Here is a 25159-nt window from a genome sequence, read left to right on the forward strand (position 1 = left end):
GAGAGAGAGAGAGAGAGAGAGAGAGAGAGAGAGAGAGAGAGAGAGAGAGAGAGATGCCGGATGTGACGGAGCCCCAAAGACGTCGGGCATGCAGACGGCGATGCGGTAATTAATGTTATCGTCAAACGGGATTAATAAAGCGATATTGCTCGTGAAAACGCCCCCTAGCTACGGAAAATATTTGGCGACCAGGCAGCGTCCCGTCGTTTTATCGCGTCTTATTAAATCAACTGATAGAGCCGAGAGCTCTCCTCGTACCTGCGGATACGGGGAATACGCGGGCATTCTTTTTAATCGCTACATTCGCGGGACACTGCATCCCGAAAAATATAATCTTATTCTTAGCTTCCTGTATATACACGGGGAAAAATGCTGTAGGAGCAATAGAACCGGTCGACAGTTAGTTGGAATAAATCTTTTTGATTTAATGGAAATATTAATTGAAATTAATGCACCGTACATTATTCCAATAACTATAATCGCACATGGCTGTCGTAACATCCAAAACTTTTTCCTCAGTGCGTTTAAACACGCGCGTCTCCGCTACTTTGATAATCTCAATATTCATGTTGTACAATATTGACTTGAGCAGCGGTTCGCCAAGAAGAGTGCCGACACATGATCGTTACACTCGTGGCCGCGCCAATATAAAATAAACGCGATAAATTCAGTTCAAAGGTTGGCTCGGCCGCTCGTGCGTCTCGTGTCGGGGGCGAGTCAGTTTATTTCGAGGATGGACCGAGCTCGCGCGCGGTCGCGTTTCTTCGCGTAATTTATAACGTGTCGTTGCGAATGAGGAAAGTTAAGCGGCCGTTCGCCGCGTCGTATCTCCGAGTTGGAAATGCCTCCGAGATCTTTAAAAGTCCCGCAAACTTCATTAAGAAATTCGGCGCCCCGGGGCGCGCTGCGGCCCGCGCGCATCCGTTCTCGCTATAATATACGAAAAGTCCGCTGCGGCGGAAAAAGGAACTTTTAAATTTAGTTGGCTTAACTGACTCCAGCTCGGCAGTTTTAAATGAAATTACATGATTTTGGGACGGAACGCGCGAAAGAAAAAGAGAGAGAGAGAGAGAGAGAGAAATTTAACGACTCGCCACTCCCTCTGCCCACCCTCTCGGCTCATAACGTAACTCCCGGTTGATATACATCGAAACGAGCCGGATTCACCCCGGCCACCCCAGATGAACTAGAAAAGTTGGTCTTCCCCCTCTGCTTCTCGCCGCGCGCGCGCGCGAGAGAGTCAGGCCGTGATTAAGTCGGGCCTGTTAACTAACTCGTAACATCTTTATCTGGTCGACAGAGCTCACGATAAGCGGAATTGGATAGGAAGATGCGCTGTAAATTATTCGAATCGAGCTGAATGGCGTAAAATCAAGTGTCGGATCAGTCGAGCAGTTCGTTTTGATCTTTCAGTGGTCTCACACACTCCACGCACTCGATGCAAACAAATGGTTTTGCAGCCGAGCAGCCGTCGACGTGATGGCTTTTCACCAGTGTCCTGCAGGCAGGATCTAATTTGACGTTTCGCAGTCGCGGAAGGACGAACAGAGATCTACCGGGCGCTCGCGCACCAACGGTGTTCTCCTTCGCTTTATCTTTCATCGTTCGTAGTCGAGAGCGGTCCCTACCAACGGCCAGGACATCTCCTATATCCGAGCCGGGCCGTTCCCGTCGTATCGATTGCTCGTCGTAACCTGTAATTCGATTTATGCTGTCCGAGGAACGGCTGACAAAGCGGACGCGCGCGGACACGGCCACGAAAGGAGCGAGAAACGAAGCGGAGGCTTCGCCCCGACGACGAGACGTGCTCGTGTAATCAAGGAAACGATCGAATTATAGCTGCTTGCGAAAGGCTGATTGCTCGCCCACGGGGAAATTACCCTATCTTCGTTCGGCCGACACTGCCGGGACCTGGGGCCTTTAATTGGCGCTCGTAATTAAGCGTTTCCTTTTCCGCCCCCGCCGGCCCGACCGTTCCGGAACGGCGCGCACGCGACAAATGGGATGCAAGAAACACGGACGAGAGACACCGACGACACCGGCGCTATCGCTCCTGGAAGATTGACCACTTGGTGCGACTTGGGTCTACCTCGCGTAGTCGTGAATCTTCTTGGCATAAGATGACTCAAAATTCGATCCATTCGCGGAAAAGCACCAAAGGTTTCAGCAAATTCAGCAATAGCTTGTTGGACGGGCTTATATGTTACAACTGAGTAGATCTGCTCGTATACACGGGGAGAATTTTACAGTAAGCATGAACATAGGACTTTCTGTAGCCAAGACAGATCATTTTAGAATTAATTTTGCCAAGCAAACCGATCCATTTTTTTCACGCTGACACGATAAAGCAACGAAAATAAAATCTTTCAATTGCTCGGTTTTCCTGGGTATTTGACTGTTCGATGCTATTTCCGCAAGTTTTCAAGTATTCTTATTCGCACGGTGCTCTCGACATGCCAAGTGCGGGTACATGCGACGGCTTCGATTTGAAAGAAACGAAACGGCCGGAAATGAAATTCTCCGCGCCACTTCAAGCTTGGTTTATCGTCCGTTCGCCGCTTGATCAAACGTCCCCTAAACCATCGCTTCGGATTCCACTCCGGCGGTTCAATCTGCTAAGTAACCGGATTTAACGTACACGACTCGGAAAAGCTCAGAATTCCCGGATTCTTTCTCGCTGCCAGAATTTGTCCACGAGGTCCACGTCAACGCTATTTCCCCCCGACCTCGTCACCTGTTTGGTCCATCTCTTACGACCTCGTAAACTTTCTCCTTCCTTCCGATTGTCATTAATTTTATCCGATCTCGTCTATAAAGCTAGAAATCCTCGATTTGCGGCTGACTGCAGGCGAAATAACAGCGAGGCTGTGCAGAACGGAGTCAAGGCTGCTGGCGAGATGTTCCTTCGCTTCTATCGACTTAACGATATCTCACCCGAAATATGACAGTACCCTCGACGTGACACGGTTGCGCAATTGTCGCCGGTATTATTGACGACTCTGAACTATCGAGCCGACTCGGTCTCGCTGGTGTTCGCAGAAAAAGAACACACTTTCCTTCAAATTAGTACGTATTGGACCTCTCTTAACGAATGCTCTTATTTCTCTCTTGATTTACCAGCGCGACAACGAAACGCTACACTTAAACGAGATCCGCAAAAGTAAACGAATGGAGTCAATTCCAATGGATTCGATTTCAGATAAGACCGTATTTCACACGGACCGCACAGTGTACCACGCACAATTGCGCGTTAGTCACAAGTCCTGTGCTCCACACAGATCTCACAAAGGTCGCACTGGTGTGTGCGCAGACCCTCGTTTAACACGTTGAACGCCGCCGATGGTCACCGATGACCCGGCATTACCTTGTTGAGTTACGTATAAAGCACAATTAATGGCATCTAAAGAGCTAGTCGCGCGTTCAATAGAGAGCCGATGAAACGAGGTAAAAGATACATGCACGTCGAGATACAGTAATTTACCGTATTTTTCGTAATTCAATCGTCAACTCAGCTCTTGTACAATCAGTGGAAATTAGCGCGGGGCAATCAATGCGTTGAACTCTCTCGCTTGGACAGTTCTACCAGAAGAAATTTGACACATTAATGGATTTCATGGTAGAACTGATTATATGATACACCCGATAACACCCAATAAAAAATTCTAGTTGCAAGGTACTATATATATTTCTTGTAATCCCATATTCGAAAACTTTTACCGACACAAAATCAGTTCTGCTCTGAATGAAGTAAACTATCACGCAGTCGAAAACATATTTGATATCATTCTTTGTTTCTTTCTTTACTTGAAGCAGACTGTCTTTCAATATGAGATACGCGACCAAGTTCCCCCGACCTTAAAATATTGTGCTTCGAATATTTTCCTCTTTTGATTTCAGAAGAACCCTCTTGAGACCGTGATGAAATGAGAGTAAATACCTCTAGGATTCCAAGCCAAGAACGAGATATTTTTTGGATGCATTAGAAAGTGCAAGAGTAATCCGAGAGAAAAAAAATAAAAACAACTCGTGGACACGATATCACAGAAAAAGTGGCGGGACATACCTCTTTTCGGCAACTTCTATGTTTTACATCACTCTGTAATCCAATCGTGCTTGTCTATACCAATCAGCTGCAATTTCGTTATTTTTCGCGCGATACGAAGCTACACATTTGCGATCTGTCGATCTAACGTGTCAGTGGCGCCAACATTCGCGATATCCTGTCGCGCGCGTCGTTTCGCGCTCTCGGCTACGCTCCCGGCTGCGAGAAACCCGTCAAAATTGATTAGATGCATGTCGGGCTGTCTACTTTCCGCGGTGCGAATGATTAAATTAACGACACGCAGTCTGATTACATCCTCGTCTAATTAGCTGTCGTGGCGCGCGTCGCGCCGCCGTGTAAACACTCGAGCATGCGTGCGTATCGAACGAAGCGTGTCGCGACGATTAACAGCCTCGAATTGAATTCCGCCCTAGCGCAACGCCTCGAAGGGACACGAGTGCTCGATGGCCGCGGGACAAGCGGCGCCATAATTAGAGGTCGCGTGAGCGTATCGATAACGGACGCGGAAGCAATTCTACGGTCGGCAAGCCGTGCTCCTAAGGTGGGTCAACTATCGGGCAGAAACACACATTGGGTCGAAGGGAAATCCTAGATTTCCCCCGAGGACTTCAACTGCGACAGTTAGGCCGATTCCGCGCCGAGTCTCTGTGCACACGCTTTCATCCCGCAGACGCGCGCCAATGCCGGAATTCAATTAGAATCCCGTCCCGTGTCGATAGTCCGCTTTTGTAGAGCGATTCTCTCTTGCGCGCTGCGTGAACCGGCCGCGTGGCTCCAAAATTGAACGCTTTTTTAAGAAAAGGAGAGGCCTCGGACGAGGTGGGACGCGCGAGAATGCGAGGGCAAGTCTAAATCCGAGCGGCTTATTTGCCGCTCGTTAATTTGCTCGGCGGTTTGAATTAAGCACAGCGTATCAAAGCTCGAGTGTGCGAGCACGAGAAGCGAAATTAACGTCAGTGGAGTTTTACAAAGAGTAAATACAGTAAGCTCTATGCCATCATCTATGCTTGCTATTTCAATATTGAAGAACTCCCCGCTCGCTCGTGAAAGACCGTTTAGATGCACTTACACAGAAAATTATCAGATATCATGCCTCGCCGCTATAATTGTCGTTATCAGAGTTGCAAAACAACAGGCTGAACTGTATGCAACTCGTAATATATCGTAGCATTCAGTGGAAGAAACACATTTGCGAGACACTCTTATCTCGATGCACTTCAAAATACGCCCGGCATCTGATAGGAAGATTTATCTCTTCTGGGAATTATTAAAAGACTAATAATTCTCCCGTTACATACGGTGTATCGGGAAGCTCGTTGAGACGAGAAGCAAATCTTCGTAGACGACGAAAATGCTTCTTTTTTCTCTGCTTTTCCTTTTATTTTTTAATCAAGCTTCGATTAATCTTGCATTCATGATGGAGGAACGACTCGTAAAGTGAAAACATCATTATCGTAGCGCAATAACGACCGTGCAGTATAAACTCATATAGTTTGTCGCGCGAGTGCGCGAAACTCGGCGCGGCATGAAATGCAGCAACGACAGGAGGATAAAGATCAGCCGAGTGGAACGTTAAGTTGTTTGATCGAACACGAGCTACGACGTTGTGCTTCGATGAAGCGTTGTATCACTGCGAGCGTCACAATTTCTCAAAGACTTTTTTTCTATCTACGGCGCATTCACCAGCGATGCAAAACGTCGATTCCACCTACCCCGGCGAGCGGATTCGCGCCGATCGGAAATCGACTGCGGAGTTGAAAGCGGTTTGAATTAAACGCAGCGCGCCAAAGCTGGAGCTGTGCGACAACTACAAGTGAAAGCAACGTGTTGGTGGAGTTTTGAGTTGAATCGAACGAAAATCGTGTAGATGCGCGTGTGGAGGAGATCGGGTCAAATCGGCCCAACGGTCCCGTTGGCGACACATTTCATTCGTGTATTTATCGCGAGAGCGACGGTGGAACAGAGACGGCAAAATGCTCCTTTCAGGACATGGGTGCCTTTCCTATGTTCTGGAAGGATATCTTACGATCTCCCCACTGTCGCCTTTACAATACACACGGAGAAAACATCGCAGTAAAAATTAACACAAAATTTTCGTAACAAAAGATTTTTATAAAAATCTCCACAAAATTTTTGTAATACAGAATTATAATCAAGACCACCATATATATGTTGATAAATGTTATGCACGTTTAACATTTTTTATTAATTGCAAAAAATTATTACTAAATATTTATTATTAAATAAATTTGTTACTAAATTATTGCAATTATTTGAATGCTTTTTAAATCGTATAAATCGGGTAAATCGTCAAATTTACTATTTTTCTATAGTAACTCATATTAGAATTTCAGTTAGGTTCAGAGCTTCACAAGAAACATTATAAAAAGAAATATAATTTTTACAACATAATTTCCGTGCATGGACGAAATGCATGGTCAACATGGTCCTTGGGCCTCGGTCTTTGCTATATGCAGAAATGACGAATCTCAAATTATTTCATTAGTAATATCTCTCTCGAAATGATATCTCTTCTCATATATAATACATCGAACGATAAAACAATGACTCAGTCATAAGCAGAGAATTATTGTTAAGTCTATTAATAGATAGATCAATGAAGCGTTACTTATTAAGATATTAATAAGTGATTCATTGATCGCAAAAGTTAAAGTGGCAGCAAAATGGTGAACGAGGCGAAAAGTAAAAGGTTTCTCTTTAGACACGCGTGGATATTGAAACGTTGATTATTTATTATTGGTCTCGAGATCGCGGCTAGTTGAAAGATTAACGAGTGATATCGCGAGTGCAAGGATGTGTGCGGGCAAAAGTCGGCATGGAGTAAAGGACATCGGCGGGATGAGACAGCAGGCAAGGATATCGGGATCGTCGATAGTGATGGAAAGTTCGAGAAACAAGAACATTCCGTCACCTTGAGTCCGCGATGGCGTATAGTGCAGTCTCGTGTCTGACTGCCGCATTCATAAATTGGTTAGAACTTAGTGGAACCGACCACCAGACTTATCCAATTAGTTGCCCAACGGCGCTGCGATGCGGCGTGCCAAGTTTCGTCGCGATAATCGAAAACATTGATATTCTTAAGAAATTGCGCGGCTTCCAGTGGCTATTCGATTCGGGAGAGGGAAAGCGAGAGAGAGAGAGAGAGAGAGAGAGAGAGAGAGAGAGAGAGAGAGAGAGAGAGAGAGAGAGAGAGAACTTTGTAAGAAAAGCAGTCGCGATAATGAATTTCGTCGAATTGCTAAACGAAAGAGAAAGAGAGGGGGGAAGGAAGGAGGGAGAATTAAAATCAATACTAAAGTCATTTTCGCAGAACGTAGCCAGATCGTGACGTCAAATCAGCGCTGCGCTTGAAATTGCTCGCTGGAAAGATAGACAATGTTTGCGGACGAGACTCGCGTCCGAGCTTGCATGCAAATATTTATCTTTCGTCGGTTATTTCGTAACGCGTTTGCGAATGGATCTTTCTTGTTTTTCCCCTCAATCAGATCTTTCCGAGAACTCGCATGTTTCGATGATCCATCGGCGGGAACGAATCTCTACCGTTCGTTTGTGCGTTACTCATCGCGACGGGGAAGCATTTCAGTTGAACCGAGTTATTCGTTGAAATGCTCCTTCAAACTTTTTCCCTCGTGGTTACAACAATACATCATCGTCTGATACGTTATCGCAATTAATGATAACAGTAGGTATACTAGGCGGGTTCTAACCCAGGTCTTCTGAGGGGGGGGGGGTGCGGGGCGAGGGGAACTGCGGGCGCGGCAGACAATTTACGATAACGTTTACCAACAATTAACGATAACGTATTAACGTATGGTAGTGTGAGTAACACGCTGAATAAAAGCGTATAAATAGTGAAGGTATGGCTTAGTTGATTTTACAAATTTCCGCAGTTTGTCGTTTCTCAAGCGCGTCGAGCTCTCCTTTCTAGTCTCGCGATGGTGAACTTGAAGCACGAAGATATCACCGACAAGGTACGGATAAGTCATGATACGTATGCAACGATTTGTTAAAATTTCGAATCGTCAATGTCATTCATACGGATCTTAACGTGTCACGTTCGGATCTATTGAGAATTTTATATTTTTTTCACAGAGTATTACAATATTCTTGCTTATATATGAGAAAAAATGATTGTAATAATTTTACTATATTCGTTTTAACTCGAGACTAATTTATGTTCGCTCAACGCCATATAATCTCATTTTAACCTTATTTTTAAAATGTCAACAATAAAGATATTCTTATTTTTTCTGTACGCGAAAACATAATTTACGACTGCAGACTAATTATCGTCGTATATCCTTTTAGGGTGACTTGACGTTTAAAATAGAGGACGACATTTTGATTGGCGAAAAGGCGCCGATCCTCAAGAAATGCACGAACGTCGGAGCGTTAGTGTTGGAGAAGCTGAGGAGTAGACCGGAGTTTATTGCGCAGGTAAATGGGCACACACAGCCGCTTGCACATGCAAACTCGCGTACCCGCGGGACGACAGGTCTCGTTCGATCGATTTTAACATAAATTCTCCCCTGAAATTCGCCACTTAACCTCACGCTCGATCGTGAATCTCCCCCTTGTGCGTAGGTAGAAGCGGTTACCGGCGCGGAGACCACTTTCGCAGAAATGACGGAGAAAAGCGTAAAATGCGCGCTGTGGCTGAGAGAGCAGGGTGTTCAGCCGGGTGACATAATCGGCATTTGCACTCACAATCATCTGGAGTCATACGTGCCGTTGCTCGCGGCACTCTATCTCGGCGCCATTAGCAACCCATGGGACAACGAACTTTCTCCAAGTACGTTACTTCAGCCTCGTTTTCTCGCGTTTCCCACCTCCGCGCGCCAGGCATTTAAAAAAAAGCCACACCGCGCTCCGACGCGGGATCTGAATTCGCGCCAAAAGTGACATTGTTGCGAAACATTCGTACCCGCGTTGTTTTCATGTTGTTCTTTTCGCACGCACGCACGCACGCTCGCGCGCGTGTTTTTGTTTTAATCAATCGACGTCACGCAGCATAAAAAAAGCCGTACTAGCGCGGGAGAGATAGTCACCCGCGGCGTGCGCGCTTTTACGGCCTTTCATCCCTCGCCGCGAATTCGAAGCGTTGTCCATCCGAACGTCGGACGGACGTTCCCGTTTTAATTCGCGCAAATATGACAGCGAAAATAGCGGAACTCCGTGGTGTTTTTCACACGTGCGCAACGGCGCTATCGCGGGAATATTCACGCAAGATTTCTCCGGTTTCAGTGACCGCGCGTTATTTTCTCTCGCTGACGAAGCCGAAAATAGTGTTCGTAAACGGCGAATCGGCCGAGTGCTTGGCGCAGGTCGTCAAAGAGAACAACATGGATACCAGGCTGGTGGTGTTCGCCGACTCGGCCGGATTCGTCGGACGCGCCGCAACATTGACGGCTGTCCTGCGTTCCCAGGACACCGCGTGGATTGACGAATTCGAGTGTGCGAAGCTCACCAGCCCCAAGCACGTTGCTGCGATCGTTTGCTCGTCGGGCACTAGTGGCTTTCCGAAGGGCACCGAGATCAGTCACGCGGCTATGATCAATTACATGGCCCACGTCAAGGTCCACGATCTCAAGGGACACGTATCCATGTGGACGCCGTCTATGCGATGGTATTGCGGCCTGTTTATCGTCATCAAGGCGATTCTGGATTGCTCCAAGCGAATTATCGTGCCAGATTACGACGACGACGAGGGCCTATGTCGTTTCATCGAGAAGTATGAAGTGAGTGCGAATAAGAGAGAGAGAGAGAGAGAGAGAAAGAAAGACGGCGTTGTCCATGGGAATTGGCGAATAAACCAATCGATTGATCGATTGATCGCGCGTTAATGCCCGGCTCTCGGTGATATCGCGGCTCTTTAACGCTCGCGCTCGTCGATAACAGCGACGCGGATTAATAAAACGATCGTCGGTGGCGCCGGTGAATAATAGTGATTACGCGCCTGCAATTTTAAAGAGAGAGAGAGAGAGAGAGAGAGAGAGAGAGAGAGAGAGAGAGAAGGATTTCGATGGTAACAGATCGATTTGATTTCGGGTTCAACTCGCGAAGCGAATCGACGCGTTTTTCCAACGCGACTCTCGTCGTGGCGGAGATTAATCGCGCGTTTATGCAGCGGAGATAAAATTTAATATATTCGACGATGTCGGCCTGATTTATCCGCGCACTCCGTAAGCGACCTCCGCTCGCTCGCGCTCGTTACTTCTACTACTTGAGGATATCCTTGCGAAAGATAGGGCGGTGTGTTTCTCGCCCATCGCTCGATATTACGCCTCGCTCGCGCGCCCGCGTTAATTTGTGTTAATTTATGTCGCACGACGAATTTGCTAAAGGATAACACCGGAGCCCGAATTGAGGCGCGTCTACAACGGGCCGCGATAGTTGTACCCGCGTGATTTATCGCCTCGTGCGGGTAGTAATACCGCGGGAGCGTTCGAGTTTAACGGCGTCGTTTTGCATTCAGGTATCCTGGTTTAGATGCGATTCCTGCTTCCCTATTCGGCTGGTGAAGTTCGGCGTATTAAGCAAGTACCGACTACCAACATTGAAAATCCTTTTGTTCGGCGGCGCGCATTTCAAGGGGGAGCTGCAGCAGACGCTGGTGAAACTTTTGCCGCACACCGATGTCATACTGAGTTACGGTAAGTTGTCGGGGAAGGACTTATCGGGATCGCAAGGCCGCGTGATAACTCGCTATCAACGTATCGTTCGGTTGCTCGCGACCTGATTATCCCGCGAACCGACGGGAGTTACCGTGTTTTATTGGAAATACACACACGTGTATATATGTGTACGTATGCGCGACACGAGGGAAAATGGCAATGGGTTTTTGCACCGACTGTCTGCAGGAATGACGGATTATGGTGGATTATGCGCCCGTCAGACGAAATACAGTAAACCAGGCAGCTGCGGATTTGTGTGCGAAACAGGACGGCTGAAAGTGGTCGATCCTAACACGGGAAAGGTCTTGGGGGCCAACAAAACCGGAGAAATATGGGCCAAATCGTCGTACATGATGAATGGATACTACAACAATCCTGAGGCCACGAGGAGAGCTCTCGATTCGGACGGTAAGCGTGAAATAGTTCGACACTTGCTATTGTTTGGGACCAAGAGCGGAGGTTTTAATTCCAAAATATCATTCCCTCTTTTATGCCTGTCGTCTTGTCCTTTTTTTCTTTTCTACTTAACGCAATGATATCGAAATTTAACCCTCGCAAGTAAATTTTTTAAAATTACTTTCACCAAATATAATAATAATTGACTTTACGAGTGAATATTGTCACTCGCCTTGAGCGAGACTCTGCTTCAAGAAATTTAGAGAACACTTCTTGTAAAGATCAAACTGCGTATGTAGTGGTAATCGGGTTAATCGGATCGTTAAAATCTGATATCGAAGCATAGTGTATCGCGTTGTAAGATGATTAAAAACTGCAATACTCTCACACGTCTATTACTATCTAAAGCATTTCAATTTTAGGGTGGTTACATACCGGCGATCTCGGTTACTACGACAACGACGGGGAAGTCTTCCTCGTCGACAGAATGTCGGAGTTCATCAACTACAGAGCTATCAAGATATCGCCCGCGGAAATCGAAGCTTTGATTCAGCAACACCCCGCAGTCTTCCAAGTCGCCGTTGTGCCGGTGCCGCACAACATCAATGAGGAACATGCTATGGCTTTTGTCGCGAAAGTGCCCGGCAAAGAGGTAATCGCTTCGGCCGATTGAGACCCGTGATACAAACTCGAATGTTCGTCGACTGTATCGCGAATTTTTAATTGACGCTTGAGATCTTCTCCCACTCCCGCATTGACTTTGAATTGTTGAAATCGACTTCGACTTTGTTCTCTATTCTTACCGAATTATCTCCGTGTACAATAAAAAATTAAATGTTGATTTTAACATTTTTTACACGTTCCAGAAAATCCACTCTAAATTTTGTGTAAAAATAACTCATTTGTGGTATATTACTGTTAATATTAAAGTGATTTTAAGAAATGTCATTTTTTTAATAATTGCATTAAAAAAATTCAAAATAATATCCTATTTCTAGGTGACTTACAAAAAAACGTCAAAGTATTAAGTTGACATTGATATAACACATTGAAACATCACGAAAATAATACCATATCGATAATATTTTACATTGAAATAAAAATAGATAACATGTGAAATTTTAACATTTGTACGCGAGATTTGTAACTGTGTGTTCTACATTTCTTTTCCTTTTTAGGGGAGAATATCTTCTCCGAAATGTTTTGTGTATAATATTCGAAGTGATGCATGCGCTTCGTTTGGTGGTTAATTTTCCTCAAGGAGAAAGTTGACCCTACATAAATCTCACGTTTTTTTCTTTTTTCTCGCTAAAAAGAGGATTAGCCCGCTTTCGCGCGCGCGTACGGTCTCAATTTACTGCAAACCCTAAGTTTCACCGTCTTGCCCTACGTACGTTACATTACAATTTCTCACGTAAATTTCAGGTGACGGAGCTCGACATAACCGACTTGGTGAAGCAGAACATGCCGTGGTACTGCAGGCTACACGCGGGAGTTAAATTCATGGAGAAGCTGCCTCGCACAGCCACCGGAAAGATCGCCAAGAAGCAGCTCAAACAAATTGCCAAGAGTTACGCGACGAACTGAGAAATGTCGCATTACTTCAAGCATCACCGAATATCGCGTATTTATATCGTTCTTCAAGGCCTCTTCAGTATTTCTCGCTCTTTTCGACACGCGCAATAATAATATTGTTCGCGATGCCTCTTTAATAAATTAATTTTATACAATTTCAAGCAGAATATTATCCTCCTGTTACATATATTCGTAGAGCCTCGTTTCAACGCACACGCATGCTCGGCTCACGCGTATTCGTTAGGTGATTATCGATGAAATATGATATTACGATAGTGTGTAACGATACATTAGAATACATATCGCTCCGCATTTATGACAAGCCAATTAATATGGTATTATACTATCGGGCGCTATAATGTTTCGATAGAGAAACGAATATAGATTCGTACGTACGTACATGTGCGTTCTCCCGATGCGTACGAAATGCAGCACGATAAAATCGCGCACAAACGCCACCGACAAATAGTGTGTATGCGCGCGAGATAGCATTATCTCTGGGACACATTTTTCTGGAAGAGGTCCGCGTACTTATTCCGCGTCGCTGGTTATCGCCAGATACAAATGGGCATCGTGAACGGCGTAGAGATATCGCGATACGAAGTATCGTTACAATCACGAAAGGGCGAGAACCCTCGTCAAAACGTTAGAACGAAACCCGAAGAGATTTCCCGAACGTCCCGCTCGTCTATTTCGCTTGCCATTGTTGGAGCGAATTTTCTCGTCGCAGGACATTCACGTTATGTCGTCCCTATTACGTACGTACGTACGTCTCTGAGTACCGCGATACAGCACGGTGTGTGCATCAAAAAGAGAAATTCGACGAAGCGGCAGAAACTCCGCGTGATACTGCGACAGAGAGAGAAATAAGGAGGGAGGAAGGGAGGGAGGGAGAGGAAGAGAGAGAGATATAGAGACATCACAAAAGTGAATAGACACCATAACTTTTTTAAATGATCACTTACTTCACTTTATCAGGTCGACATAAATAAATGGTTATTGACAAAAATCATGATGCGTATTTATTTTTGAGATGTCTCTGCGTCTCCCGATCGTGTTCGATAGAAGAGAGGGAGAAGAGGAGCAAGGTTGGATAAAAGCGTACTCTCATTTGACGAGAACGTGGGCCAACGTTCGCGTAATACAACGGGCGACTGCATTAACGAGCACTTAGAGCGCGCACGCGAATATAACGCACGCAAGGCGATTCAATGCCGATGAATTATACCTTCCATCGAATTTTACATATTTACGAGCGCGAATGGCTGATAAACGCGCGTTAAAGTTCTCCATCGTCCATTTACGCATTTGCATAATTAATGTCGATTGTCGTTGCAATGCGCATCGTAATAGCAAATGGTACGCGGTTTAATCTGGATTATTCGAAAACTTTGTTTCGGATTATTCCAACGTCTCGTTCTGCCAATCGAATTGAAAACACAAAAATATCGCGAAATACGTGATCTTTTCTCGCATTAAAATGTAATCGTTCGATTACTCGGGGCGTTACGTTCCGCGATTAAGTCCGGATAACCCGAGCTTCATCGTGCTGGAATTAAAACGTATTTTGCACGCAAAGCGATTATTCCTCGTGCACGCGGTGACGTTTGGGAAAATTTCATCGTCGCAGAGACTATGTGATTTTATCTCTATCTGTTCAGAACTCATGAAATGTTACTTGTGTGTGTGTGTGTGTGTGTGTGTGTACGTGGGTACAATGGGAAATATATTTTGGTATTTGTATAACTATAATATCACAATTGTGTTTTTTAGCAAAAGAAATTGGTGTCAAAGAAATCTTTTCTCTAGTAATTGGTATAACGTCAATGATGATGGTCTTATATGCATGTTGCTGCTATTATTCTCGCGCTGTAACCTATTTCCCCGTGTTGGGTTGTACATTCCTGCTCCAGACATTAGAAGTCTGAGATGAGGGCAGCCAAAGCGCCTGCATGAGGGCGCTGCGACAAGGTGAACGGGGACGGAGGCGCTGCGAAAAGGAGAAAGGGAGGTTAGGTCGTCCCTGTCCCTAAGGTTGACCTTGAAGGACATGGTCAAGGTCAAAGTCAAAGTCATCATCTTACTCCCCGCTTGAAACCATACAACTTTGCTATTGGACATTTTCTCCAAAATGCATTCTAACTGAAGATATTAGGGGGGTCCGATACTTTTCGATGATCCTGTATAATGTTCTACTATATAAGGGAGATCAATAAAGAAAGAAGGAAATCGACATGTTCTAGGTTCATTTCCCTGAGCACATCCAAATCTAAAGATTTTCTATGAGTTGGTTTTCATCAAATATTAACAATTTAGATTAGAGTAAGTATGCTGTTAGCACCCCCAACAAATAAATATTTATCAATCTTTAAATATTTTTTCTCTCAGTGTATTTTCAAATATATTTACATAATATTAAATAAAAATGTTTCAAAGTTTCGCACGTTTAATTTGCAAATTTTTAATACTCAAAAATTGCAAATTTTTATACTCAAAAGGGAGATGGAGAGAAAAGCGCAGAAGGAAGAAGGAAATGAAAAGAACTGTCTGCTAAAAAATGACGAATATAAAATTAAAATTACAAAAAACCATCGACTTCAGTCGCTATATTGGAATTGCTATTTTGAATTTTTAAATTTCTACGTCAGATTCGTGATCAGCGACATCGAAAACCTTGTGTACAAGGATTTTTAATGCGATTCGATTGATAATTGAAAAAAAAGATGTTACCATATGAGGTACCGTTCGTCTTTTAGAGGTTAAAGAAGACCATCTGAAACGCGCAATATGGTCGCCTAGTGAATGCAAAGAAATACAAGTCGCGAAACGTTTTATTCTCATCATGGCTGGACAACCACCTCGCGAGACGCGATGGTCGTTTTATGGCTTTAGTTCGGCGTGAACCGCAATAATTTCATTAAATCTGACTTATTTAATTCCGCCGCCCGTGGTCTGCGGAACCACTTTGATTTTAAGGTTGGACGAGAACGAAATTATCTCGGCGCGCTTCTTTTCGAGCCGCGCGCTTACTTGCGAACACTTAGTCGAGTTTATCTCTTGTCGGGCGACGAGCAGTAGTCAGACTAAACGCGCTGTAGAGCAAATATTAAAACTTCGTGGCAGTTTTGCGCGCGGCGTTTTACGTTTGAAGACGACTGTACGGAAGTATAACCGCGGCATTCGTCGCTACGTGCTTCCCTTTTTCTTTTCATTTCCTTCTTCCTTCTGCGCTTTTCTCTCCATCTCTCTTTTGAGTATAAAAATTTGCAATTTTTGAGTATTAAAAGTTTGCAAATTAAACGTGCGAAACTTTGAAACATTTTTATTTAATATTATGTAAATATATTTGAAAATACACTGAGAGAAAAAAATATTTAAAGATTGATAAATATTTATTTGTTGGGGGTGCTAACAGCATACTTACTCTAATCTAAATTGTTAATGTTTGATGAAAACCAACTCATAGAAAATCTTTAGATTTGGATGTGCTCAGGGAAATGAACCTAAAACATGTCGATTTCCTTCTTTCTTTATTGATCTCCCTTATATAGTAGAACATTATAAACCATATGGACCTGCACAAACATGAACATATCGTAGTGTAAATTGTCCGAAGAATATTGTTTTGAGAAGATCGCTGTTTTGAGCCATCATGATTGGTTCCGGTATTTTGAATTTTGCAATTCTGATCTCAGATTCGCGATCCACAGATTCGTCAGCCCAAAGATCCTCGTGCACGAATTTTAAGAAAATTTTGCCTAAAAGAAACTTCTCGTCTTTTAGAGATAAAATAAATCTATCGCGGGGATGACGGTCGAGGGGGATTGATGGAGCCGGTGCAGGGAAATCGAAAAGACTTTCCCAGACGTTCGCGAGAATGTTGGATCCGCTTGAGACATGATCACGTGCTACCATCAGCGACATCGCATTCGAAGGAATTGATAAGAGGAAAGGTCGAAGCGACATTACTGCAGCGAAATTTCGCAAAGTTCACCTCGATTTGTCTCTCAATATTATCGACTAATTGCGCGACGGACGAGCGGATGTAACGAGGTGAAACTAGCCGCGTGATGAATTTCGGCCTGGCTTTATATTCGATCTGGCTGAAATTATAGTCATCCCGCTAGAGATATCGCCCGGTGTGTAAAAGAAGATAGGCACAACCGCAAAGCGAATATAAGAAGGCCGAGGTGTATCGAAGAAAAACGAGTATGCGGTTACGAGTGCGAGAAATATGAAATTTCACGGCGTTGCCGTTGAGAAAGGCTGACGTCTATTCGAATGGAAGCCCTCTCGGACTTCTTGTAATCTCACTGGAAATTCAACAGCGTGACTACTGCGAGTGTGTCGCGCGACTGTTCCCCGAGCAGCGAAGAAAATAGCGACATGATTTTATCTAGCGATAAAATCACGAGATAACGACGAGGAGGGGATTCGTGCTCTAAGCTTGGCACTAGTCCGACGAAAACGTAGATCGTCCCGCGTATCGCGAGTCAGCAAATCGGCATATAGAAATTCCTCGCTGGGAGATTGTGACATCGATTTGTATCATGAGCAATCGGTATCTCGTCGCGTATAATCGTTCACAATCAGACGTGTTCGAGTGAAACGTTTCTGAGGTTTAATGTGTAGGAGTGTCTGTGCCGTACTCGCACCTCTGAGAATTCACGGAATTATGTAATATTATACGAAACGGAAATATTAATGATACAACGGCGCATGTGATAATGAGACTCGGCACGGTTGATTAACGCAAAACCGATAACGCAGCGATCGGCAAGGGCGTTGCACTAACCGAGCTCGCAGCTAAGGTAATGCTTCATTATCGTTATTGATTCTCGACAAGCGTTGCAGATTGGGAAATGATTTATCGTTAAAACGATAACATAATGTCGTTGTTGACGAGACGGTGAACGCCGGAGACCTGATAAGATTTGATTCCTTCAATCAGGGGAAATCCAAAAGATAATATACAGGATCTTCAGCGTGACGATTCTTACGATTTTTGAGACTGTGTTTCCGACAATTTAATGAAATGGCTGTAAGGTAAATATTCGTCTGTTTCATGCAAGCCACTATTTGCAAAAAAATTGAAGAAAATTCTTTTTCATAAAAAATTCAAGATAATTTTCCTCAAGAAAAGCTTTCTTCAATTATTTTATAGGTATTAATTATTAAATGGTAGCTTGCATGAAAGAGATGGATGTTTACCTCGCAATCTTTTCTTTTTGAAACTATCGGAACCGTTTAAAAAAAAACTTACTGAAGGTCTGCACTACTAGAAACAAATAGCACAATCAAAAAGAATTGATATAAAAAAAAAAGAACTGTAGTATTCTTTCCGTGCGGAGACATTAAAACACTGCAGAATATCCGTAATCACCTCGAAACAGCATCGAGATTCCGCCTTGAAGCTCGACAAGCCTTGAACTCGTACATAAGCGGTCGTATTAAAAGACTCACACTTCCCACAAATTTCTCAGCGAGTGCATCGTAACTGGTAATAAACGGTCGGTCACGCTACTAGAGAGGATGAACTATTTGACAGATAATCTTTATAACGTGATCGTGGTTGTGACGTCAATGTTCCGCCATTTACTCTACCAACGTACTCTAGGATTTAACCGAGTCTCTTCAATCTCCTTATTGCGTATCGGCAGCTATTCCACTATTATCTACAGCTATCTTAAGCAGAGAGCTCGTTAAGTACTCTTTGTTTTCTTGCCGTGCCACTTCAACTGATCTCTCGTGGCGGCCGGACTGGTGTTTACTATTGAATTATCTGGCGTGATGGGAAAACATCGAGAATTTCCCGTGGAAATTTTACTCGTGCGCGCGTGCCCGGCAAGGTTCCATTCCGACAAGCGTACATTGACACCGGCTCGTCACCCCGCGGCGTCTGAAACGACATTTGTCAGCATTGTCGGGTTGGACAGTGGTGCGGCGAGTGCGCAGCGGAAAAATTTCACCGTTGCGACGCGGTGAACGATAAATTATCGCCGCGTCGAATCGACGCGATGCACACAACACGCCCCAAATGCAACCCCGTTTCAGTAAGCGTATTTTTATCGCCCGGCGCGAATGCATTTTGCAAACCGCCGAACGGGAACCCCCGCGACATCATAAATTTATTATGCCGTCCAACGGAAATGCCGGAATAATCCCGGTTCGGTCGCGCGTCCCGAGCGGCGCGCGGGTGTATTTCGAAATTAAATATTTGCGAAAGTTAATTGACATTAATACGGATCGTTGAATTAAGACTGCTCGCGGAACGAATACACGCACTGGACCATGGAGATTACATCCCCCCGGTATTTCGTGCGAGAACCTCCAACGTCATTCGAGGGTTCACAGTCATCTTCGGCTTTTGCACTATCAGATATTGCAGCTGCGCGACCGCAGTGATTCGTTGACGACCGATTGATAAATTGATTCCAGTTACTCAGCATTCTCAGTATAGTGGTGAAACACACACCGATAAGAGTTTGTCGTAAAAGATGGCGTGTGTTAGAAACGCGATCCATAACTTGATCGATATTGTTACCATTCAGACACATCTAACGGAGCCCTTAGATACTACGTGACTTTTCCTCGTCGTACGTTTTTGCTTATCACGGGTTTCCGTATATATATATATATATATATATATATATATATATATATGTATAGTCGTTCGTTATCTGTTCACCAGTAATTACGTGTTACTTTTCCTTTTCGCCATTGTATCTTTGTGCGTGCAATAAAGAGCTTGTATTGTGAAGACGTGTTCCCGATTGTTCCGTGCGTTACAGCATATATATATTCGCGCGTTGGTACGTTGCATGACCGTCTACGTGACTAAAGCTGTCGAGAGAGACGAATAGAGAGAGAGACTTTTACTGACATAATGACGAGCAGCGGAGAAAAAGCCAACGAGGTAAGGACGTGTTATCGATAGACTCGGCGAAGTGACGCTCGTCCCGTCAGTAAAATTATTGTCACGGTGTACATATCCACTCTTGCCTTCCCCCAGTATGTACCGTCGTTCAGAATCGAGGAGAATGTATTGATTGGCACGGGGGAAACTCATCCGGTATGCGCGAACGTCGGCGAACTGGTTCTCAATAGGTTAAGCAGTAAGCCGGATTTCGTCGGACAGGTACCGTCACATGAAAATCTTATGATTGATTAGGCTCTATCGCATCCGTAGCTCCGTAAGCTTCAATTAAGCTAAGCTGAGCGGAACCAAGGAAATGAACTTAGAAACGGCTAGGAACTTACGGAGTGATAGATGAACGAGTAAAAGGATTACCCGCAATTTTTTTCGCACACTGTGGAGAGAAGAAATATCTAAAGAATATAAAATATACTTATTCGATGGCTACTAACAACATACTTATACTAATATATAATATTTTCATAATAAGAAAACAAGAAAACATGCATCTCTTTAGAATCTAAACTTTTCATTAAAGCAATTGTTTATTCTATTTAAGTAATAAAATTTAAATTGGAAAGTAAATATATTGTCATATTAAGTATCTTTATTATAACAATAAGAAATAAATATATTTTTACGAAAGTATTATTTATATAAATAATAAAAATTTTATTTTTAAGTATTTTTAATAATAATTTTTTTTACCTTTTAGATATTTTTCCTCTCACAGTGCATTAACGAGCTATAAATATTAATCTTTTAACATTCAAGAAACAGAAGAAGTGATTTACATGTGAATCTATTCTTCAAGTGATTTCTTTGATTGAAATTAACCGTTAATTCGCACAATTCGTCCAGCAATTATTTAACGTGTGATTGTGAAGATCTTTGTCGAATGCTCAGATAGACGCCTTCACCGGAAAAGAATGCACTTACGCGGAAATGAGAGAACGGAGCATCAAGTGCGCTCTGTGGTTAAGAAAGCACGGCATCCAGAAAGGCGACAACATTGGCATATTAACTGAGAATCACTTGAACACATGTGTACCGGTATTGGCAATTCTATACATCGGTGGGATAATATGTCCGTGGGATCACGTGGTGTCGAAATGTACGTCACTTTTTATACAACCATATGCGCAGTTTGATTATCAGCTATTTGAATGACGTTATCAAAACAATCGCGCAGATATCACGGTGTCGTCGATAAAACGTGCGATCGTTAACACATGATTTCTCAAATGCGTCTAGCGAGGAAATAATGCGCGTCGAGATTTGCCCGTCAAACAATTAAAATGTACATATTTTCAGTATCCGCGCGTTACTTCCTTTCACTGATGTCCCCGAAGGTGGTCTTCGTGAACGAGGAATCCGCCGAGAATCTGATGGAAGCCGCGAAGGAGGAAAATCTCCAAGTGAGAGTTATGGTTATCGGCAGTCTGCCAGGGTTCGTGTCCCTGGCGAACATTCTTGAGGAACAGGTCAGCCGCGCGGAGATCGACGGCTTCCGCTGCACGAAAATCGATAATCCCCACGACTTGGCGATGATCTGTAGTTCTTCCGGCACCACGGGTATGCCGAAAGGAACCGAGCTGTCTTACGCGTCTCTTTATAACAGCATCACTCCTGTCGAGGAGGTTCACGCGAAGAACGAGATATGCGCCTGGGTGCCCACGATACGATGGCACGGCGGACTCAATCAATGCATCGAAGTCATTATGTCGAACGCTAAGTGGATCATTTTTTCGGATGATAATATCAAGGAAATCGCGCTTTGCGAGATCATTCAGAAACACGGAGTGAGTTGTGGAGCAAATTTTTTAACCTAACGTACACAATGCGGAGTCATTCATAATCAGTATTAATTCTTCCATATAAATTGTCGTGTTCAAACGAGGCCTTAATTAACGATGTAAACGTTTCCTAATATACTGAGAAGAAATTTTACTTATGGGATATAACATTTATTCACACAAATGAACTTTATGTCGCGCAAATAAGTTTTCAAGTATTTTTCTCAGTGTAGACTTTGGAACGTGCGCTTTTCTCATATAAAGTCATAATCATATAAAGTTATCTAATGCTATTAAAGGCAATTTTTCACGACTATATAATGTGTAATTCTATTAGGTAACATGGCTTGGAACTGATACTAATTTCGCCATACTTTATGTCAAAATGAATATTTTCCAAAAATATCCTATGCCGTCTTTGAGAAAAATGGTCATTACTGGGGCACCTTTTACGAAGGAACTTCACGAAACCGTTGCGAAAATTATGCCACATACGCAAATTCTGCAGTGTTACGGTAAGTTTAATTGAATGGAAAAAAATCATCGAGTTCGTTATCCGATAGCTTGAAAAAAATAACACGAATGTTACGATTGTATCTCGTTTCGTCGAGGGAAAATTTGTCGCGGACATGGAACATCGTTATTACATTGATTTATGGTGAGAACGCACGCTTATTCCCTCAGGACTGACAGATGCTGGCGGCTTGTGCGTGAGTCAAGCAAAAAATAGCAAGCCGGGTTCCTGCGGTTTCGTGACCAAAGGCATACGAATCAAGATAGCCGACGAAAAAACCGGTATAGCTTTGGGGCCTAAAGAGAGGGGCGAAATCTGTATCAAGTCAGAATTTATGATGAAAGGTTATCACAAAAATCCGGAGCAAACTAAGGAAGCCTTCGATTCGGACGGTCAGTACTTCGACTAGCAAAATGATATTCGCCATAGTGACACTCTGATACTTTACATACAAAAGATACTTTATCTGGATCTAGATATAACGTGAACATTCACGTGTTCGATGTGTTAAAAAATGTAAAAGTGATTTGGTACGTGTATGTACAGGTTGGCTGCACACCAAAGATATCGGTTATTACGACGAAAACGGCGAGATTTTCTTCGTCAACAGGATTTCGGATTTCATCAACTACAAAGCCATTAAACTGTCATCGGCGGAAATCGAAGGGGTACTCGAGCTTCACCCTTCGATCCTCAAGGCCGTAGTGGTTCCAGTACCACACGAAACGGATATAGAACTACCGCTGGCTTTCGTTCAAAAAGTAGTCGAAAAAGAGGTGAGACATTACGTATCGTAATTGTGCGATATCATACAGTTATGTTAGAAAAATATGATAATAAATAATATGATGATAAAAAATATAATAAAACTATCAGTAATAAAACGTACACTAATTTTTCATTGACAAATGATAAAATTATTTTCTTTTAGGTAACGGAGGAGGAATTGCATGATTTAGTGAATAAGAATCTACCGTGGTATTGCAAACTTCAAGCAGGTATCAAATTCGTGAATGATTTTCCGCGAATCAGTACTGGGAAAATTGATAAGAAAAAGCTGAAACTACTGGCGAAAAGTTACGCCAACTAAATTATTTAAAAGACTATTGTCGTGCCCCTTTTCGATGGGACGCGAGAGAAAAGGATTCGGAGTCGATATTGCGGGCGCGGCAGGGTGTGTGGCAGTGGGATGATCAATGGTTATCGAATGTGTAGTAAAATAACTTTATTTATTAAATAAACTAGTATTCTTTACAATAAAGTTAATTTATTAACTCCCGAAATTTATATTCACACGCGGGATGTGCGACAGGTACGCACGTCGCGGGCGAGAGGCCGGAGGAAGAATTCTTTCGAGCGCGGTACCGTTCGAGAAGATGTTTTTTCCGCTCTTTTATAATAATGATTAGCCTTATCGGAGGAGGTGCCTTGGCAATAAGGAAGTTGCCAAATTTGGTAATAGCCCGGTGCGTCCCGGTTCAAAGTCCGAGGCGTGGAATGTACAAGGTAATGCTTAGCGCAGCACTTGCGCATTCGCTGCCTCGCGCGGTCGAAACGGTTCTTCGTGAAGCGTTTCGGCAGCGCTAATAATATTCACGATTATAACACTATTATGTGTATATAGTATTATTCATTTTTATAGTATTATTTATATAATAAAGCAATTAAAATACACACATTTCTTGGCGTTATTTATTACTAGAAAGAACTGAAACTTTAAGATATAAATTTTTTTTATCCAGTTATTTAAAACCTACGGTAAAATATATTATTTATATATTAAAATAAGTGATTAACCCCATTATTTTTTTATTTTTACTGATCTATTCGTTATACAAAATTTAATTTAAATTAAATTTAAATTAAATTTAATTTAATTTAAAATAACTTATTTTTTCTATCTTATTTTTTCTAATAACGTACCATTCGTGCTCGAAGAAAACTCTAATTATTTGTCGTGATTAGTTTTTAGATAAAGTTTCAGTTTGAATATTGATTTCAATCTGACCTTATGTCGTATCTGGTTGATAGATATGTATCGTTTATGATACGACACTCTCCTTCCATCGACCACAGTATGATTATATGAACTTGTATAATCTCTTATTCATTACTTGTAGGAAAGTACCCGGGGGAAAACAGTAAATATCTGAGAAATTATCTATTTAGATAACATTTTCCAGATTACAGTAGCTGAGATAATATAATACGAATTTAATGTACCGACAAGATTACCCCACTAAATGCAGTGCCCCTTCTCCTACTCAAGGTGGTTTCTGGGCCCACATTAATACGTTCACCTCAAGCCAATTCTCTTTCTTTTAGTATCGCGTCCGCGAGGGTCCTCAATTCACATTTTAAATTTTATAGTGGCAAGCATTAAAACATAAAAAGGATATCATCTAGGTTTCAATTCGAATCAGCTGTCAGTGCGCATTTGGTTGTTACAAAAATAAACGAGACAGTAACTGTTATAAAATCGATATCAACATGTGTAATTTAGAAATTAATAACAAGGTAAGAAATGTTTTAGAATAATTATGTAGGAAGTATATTTTGTTATAAAAAATTTTATAATTAAGACTCAACTGATCATTTCTACATTTACTGTGACCTGGAAATTTATTGTTTATAAGCTTGTCAATATATGTTAATTTCTAATCTATCTCGACATTTGCACACTTACCACATAATTTCTTCCATGTTATTACGTGAAAAATATCAACATGTTAATTTCCATCTGATTATTAATCGAGAATCGCATTTAAACATGTCTAATGTAATTTCGTAGTGTCACAACGATAGCCGCGATTTTAGAATTGAGGATAATATCTTAATAGGAAAGGAATTATCGATACCCAAAAGACCCGTTAATATTGCTGAAGAGACACTTAAGTTTTTGAAGAGCAAGCCGGATTCTATTGGACAGGTATGTGAAAGTCATCACATCTGCCATTAAAATAGTTTGTGTATTACGATAGTTTGCACCATTAAGATAGACGACGCACATTATTCCTTATGAAGACCATATATAAGTTTATTTAACTGTCTAAATAATAAATGTTAATTTGAAGCGCATTTAAAATAAATGTATACGCAATTATCGAGTACGAAATAATATAAATAATTATTACGAGTACGAAATTATCAATTTTTAAATTTTCTTATTGATGCTTTATCTCCATTAAATATATAGCTAAAATT

The 25159-nt window shown here is 42.7% G+C and overlaps 1 protein-coding gene across 1 annotated transcript in view; it reads left to right on the top strand.

Annotated features, from left to right (window-relative positions):
- Window positions 1-7974: 7974 nt before the first annotated feature.
- The window catches only part of LOC116842718, a 21409-nt gene continuing 4224 nt past the window's right edge, over window positions 7975-25159 (top strand). Inside the window, exons 1-18 of the mRNA XM_032812313.1 lie at window positions 7975-8055; window positions 8393-8521; window positions 8669-8876; window positions 9329-9822; window positions 10560-10737; window positions 10945-11166; window positions 11577-11806; window positions 12580-12740; window positions 19573-19645; window positions 19742-19867; window positions 20552-20759; window positions 20960-21447; window positions 21779-21956; window positions 22126-22347; window positions 22502-22731; window positions 22887-23042; window positions 24362-24472; window positions 24747-24884. Coding sequence (XP_032668204.1) covers window positions 8020-8055; window positions 8393-8521; window positions 8669-8876; window positions 9329-9822; window positions 10560-10737; window positions 10945-11166; window positions 11577-11806; window positions 12580-12740; window positions 19573-19645; window positions 19742-19867; window positions 20552-20759; window positions 20960-21447; window positions 21779-21956; window positions 22126-22347; window positions 22502-22731; window positions 22887-23042; window positions 24362-24472; window positions 24747-24884 — 3588 coding nt within the window. The 5' untranslated portion in view covers window positions 7975-8019. The remainder of the gene's footprint in view (window positions 8056-8392; window positions 8522-8668; window positions 8877-9328; window positions 9823-10559; window positions 10738-10944; window positions 11167-11576; window positions 11807-12579; window positions 12741-19572; window positions 19646-19741; window positions 19868-20551; window positions 20760-20959; window positions 21448-21778; window positions 21957-22125; window positions 22348-22501; window positions 22732-22886; window positions 23043-24361; window positions 24473-24746; window positions 24885-25159) is intronic.

The sequence above is a fragment of the Odontomachus brunneus genome, unplaced genomic scaffold (assembly GCF_010583005.1).
Source record: "Odontomachus brunneus isolate Ranch 3 - 2012 unplaced genomic scaffold, Obru_v1 Obru_scaffold_026, whole genome shotgun sequence".
Taxonomy (NCBI): Eukaryota; Metazoa; Arthropoda; class Insecta; order Hymenoptera; family Formicidae; genus Odontomachus; species Odontomachus brunneus.